At 30.2% G+C, this 1,606-nt stretch overlaps 1 protein-coding gene across 1 annotated transcript in view; it reads left to right on the top strand.

Annotated features, from left to right (window-relative positions):
- Positions 1,045-1,606, top strand: part of LOC107619177 (50S ribosomal protein L21, chloroplastic) — a 2,054-nt gene continuing 1,492 nt past the window's right edge. Inside the window, exon 1 of the mRNA XM_016321417.2 lies at positions 1,045-1,432. Coding sequence (XP_016176903.1) covers positions 1,136-1,432 — 297 coding nt within the window. The 5' untranslated portion in view covers positions 1,045-1,135. The remainder of the gene's footprint in view (positions 1,433-1,606) is intronic.

Below are 1,606 nucleotides of genomic sequence, written 5' to 3'. Positions count from 1 at the left end.
ATGTCAATTTAATTTGTGTATTATATGAAGTAGGTATCAAATATATTAATTTACCTAATCATTTAATAATTATTTTTGCATAACATTTTCATTTGAATACTCACCCAAATTTCATAATCCAATCAAATTTAAAGTCAACAGTTGATCAAATTTTAAACATTGTTGCCTTCTTCCCATAGCTTTTTTTTTAATGGAACTAAAATTAGTGATATATTTTAATATTATAATTTTTGGTAATTTTTTTTAAAAAAATGGAAGATACACAAATTAAACGGTTTAATTTTTGTATTTCAATTTTTTTTTATTTTTTTAACAAAACTTTCTCGATTCTATTTATGTATTTCTCATAAATTGGACAGTCCAATTTTTATATCCGTCATAAATTAAACGATTCAATTTATGTACTTTTTATAAATTAAATTGTTTAATTTCTACTTCTTAAATTAAATAATTCTACATTTAAAAATAATACGTTCACATTTAAAAAAATGACATTATTACTCTAATATCAAAAACAAAAAATGTTCTTCCCACCTCATAACTCATCACTTTTTATTTTTATTATTGAGATTGTGGTGGTGTTTTTAAATAATGTGGAGAGTTGATGTATTTTTTTTGTATAGAATAATTTTTTTTTTAAATTTACAAATTTGACCTTTAGATTTGTGCTTTAACGTTAAAATTTTTTTGAAACATGTAAATTGGACCATTCGATTTGAAGAATTTTGATTTTTTTTTTATTTTTTTACTCAAAACTTACCATCGGTTTTCTATCCCTACCCAAAATGGAGACTTAGTTTTTTACTCTATCCAAAATCTGACCCTTAGTTTTCTACCCCTACTTAAATCTGAGCCTCCAATTTATAATTTTTAATTTAAAAAAAAATAATTATCTTCATATCCATAAAAAATACATCAACTCTCCATAACCATGCATAACACACCTCTTCAATCCATTACAAAAAAATTAGCCCATAACTCACATCCGTCTTAAAAAAGAAAAAAAAAAACTTAAAAGTAAAAAATATAATTTTTTAATTGAAAAACATAGATAGTAGTTCTGGTAAATAGAAAACGGATAGGAATATAGAGGATAGGCCAGAAGCCTCTCTTTCTCTCTCTCTCTCTCTCAACAATGGCTTCTGCAGCTGCATCTCTTTCTACAATCTGCACTTCCTTCACAACCCATTGCGCAATTTCCAACCATAGCCCGAAAACCCCATTCTCTCAATCCACTTTCTTCCCATTCTCTCGTACTCACTCTCTTTCTCTCTCCTTTCAACCCACTCTCTCTCCTCGCTTACCCCTCCTCCCTCCCAAATCCTCTGACACTGCCCAAGCTCTCTCCGACCCTCAACCAGCAACGCAGCTTGTTCAGTCCCCACCGCTTCAGCCTCCGTCTTGGGAGCCTGGTCTCTTCGCTGTCGTCATGGTTGGTTCACTTCATCAAAATGCTACCTTTATTATTAAATTTTCGATTTTGAGTATTTTCCGGAGTGCCCAATTGCTTAAAGTGAATTAGTGAATTCAGTTCGTTTTTAAAATGTGACCCTTGACGGTATTAATTGGTATTTGCACTTGAGTTTTCAGAATTCTGGGTACCCAA

The sequence above is a fragment of the Arachis ipaensis genome, chromosome B09, assembly GCF_000816755.2.
Source record: "Arachis ipaensis cultivar K30076 chromosome B09, Araip1.1, whole genome shotgun sequence".
In the NCBI taxonomy this organism is placed as follows: Eukaryota; Viridiplantae; Streptophyta; class Magnoliopsida; order Fabales; family Fabaceae; genus Arachis; species Arachis ipaensis.
Note: the sequence above shows the minus strand (reverse complement) of the source record. Positions and strands in the feature narration are given on the sequence as shown.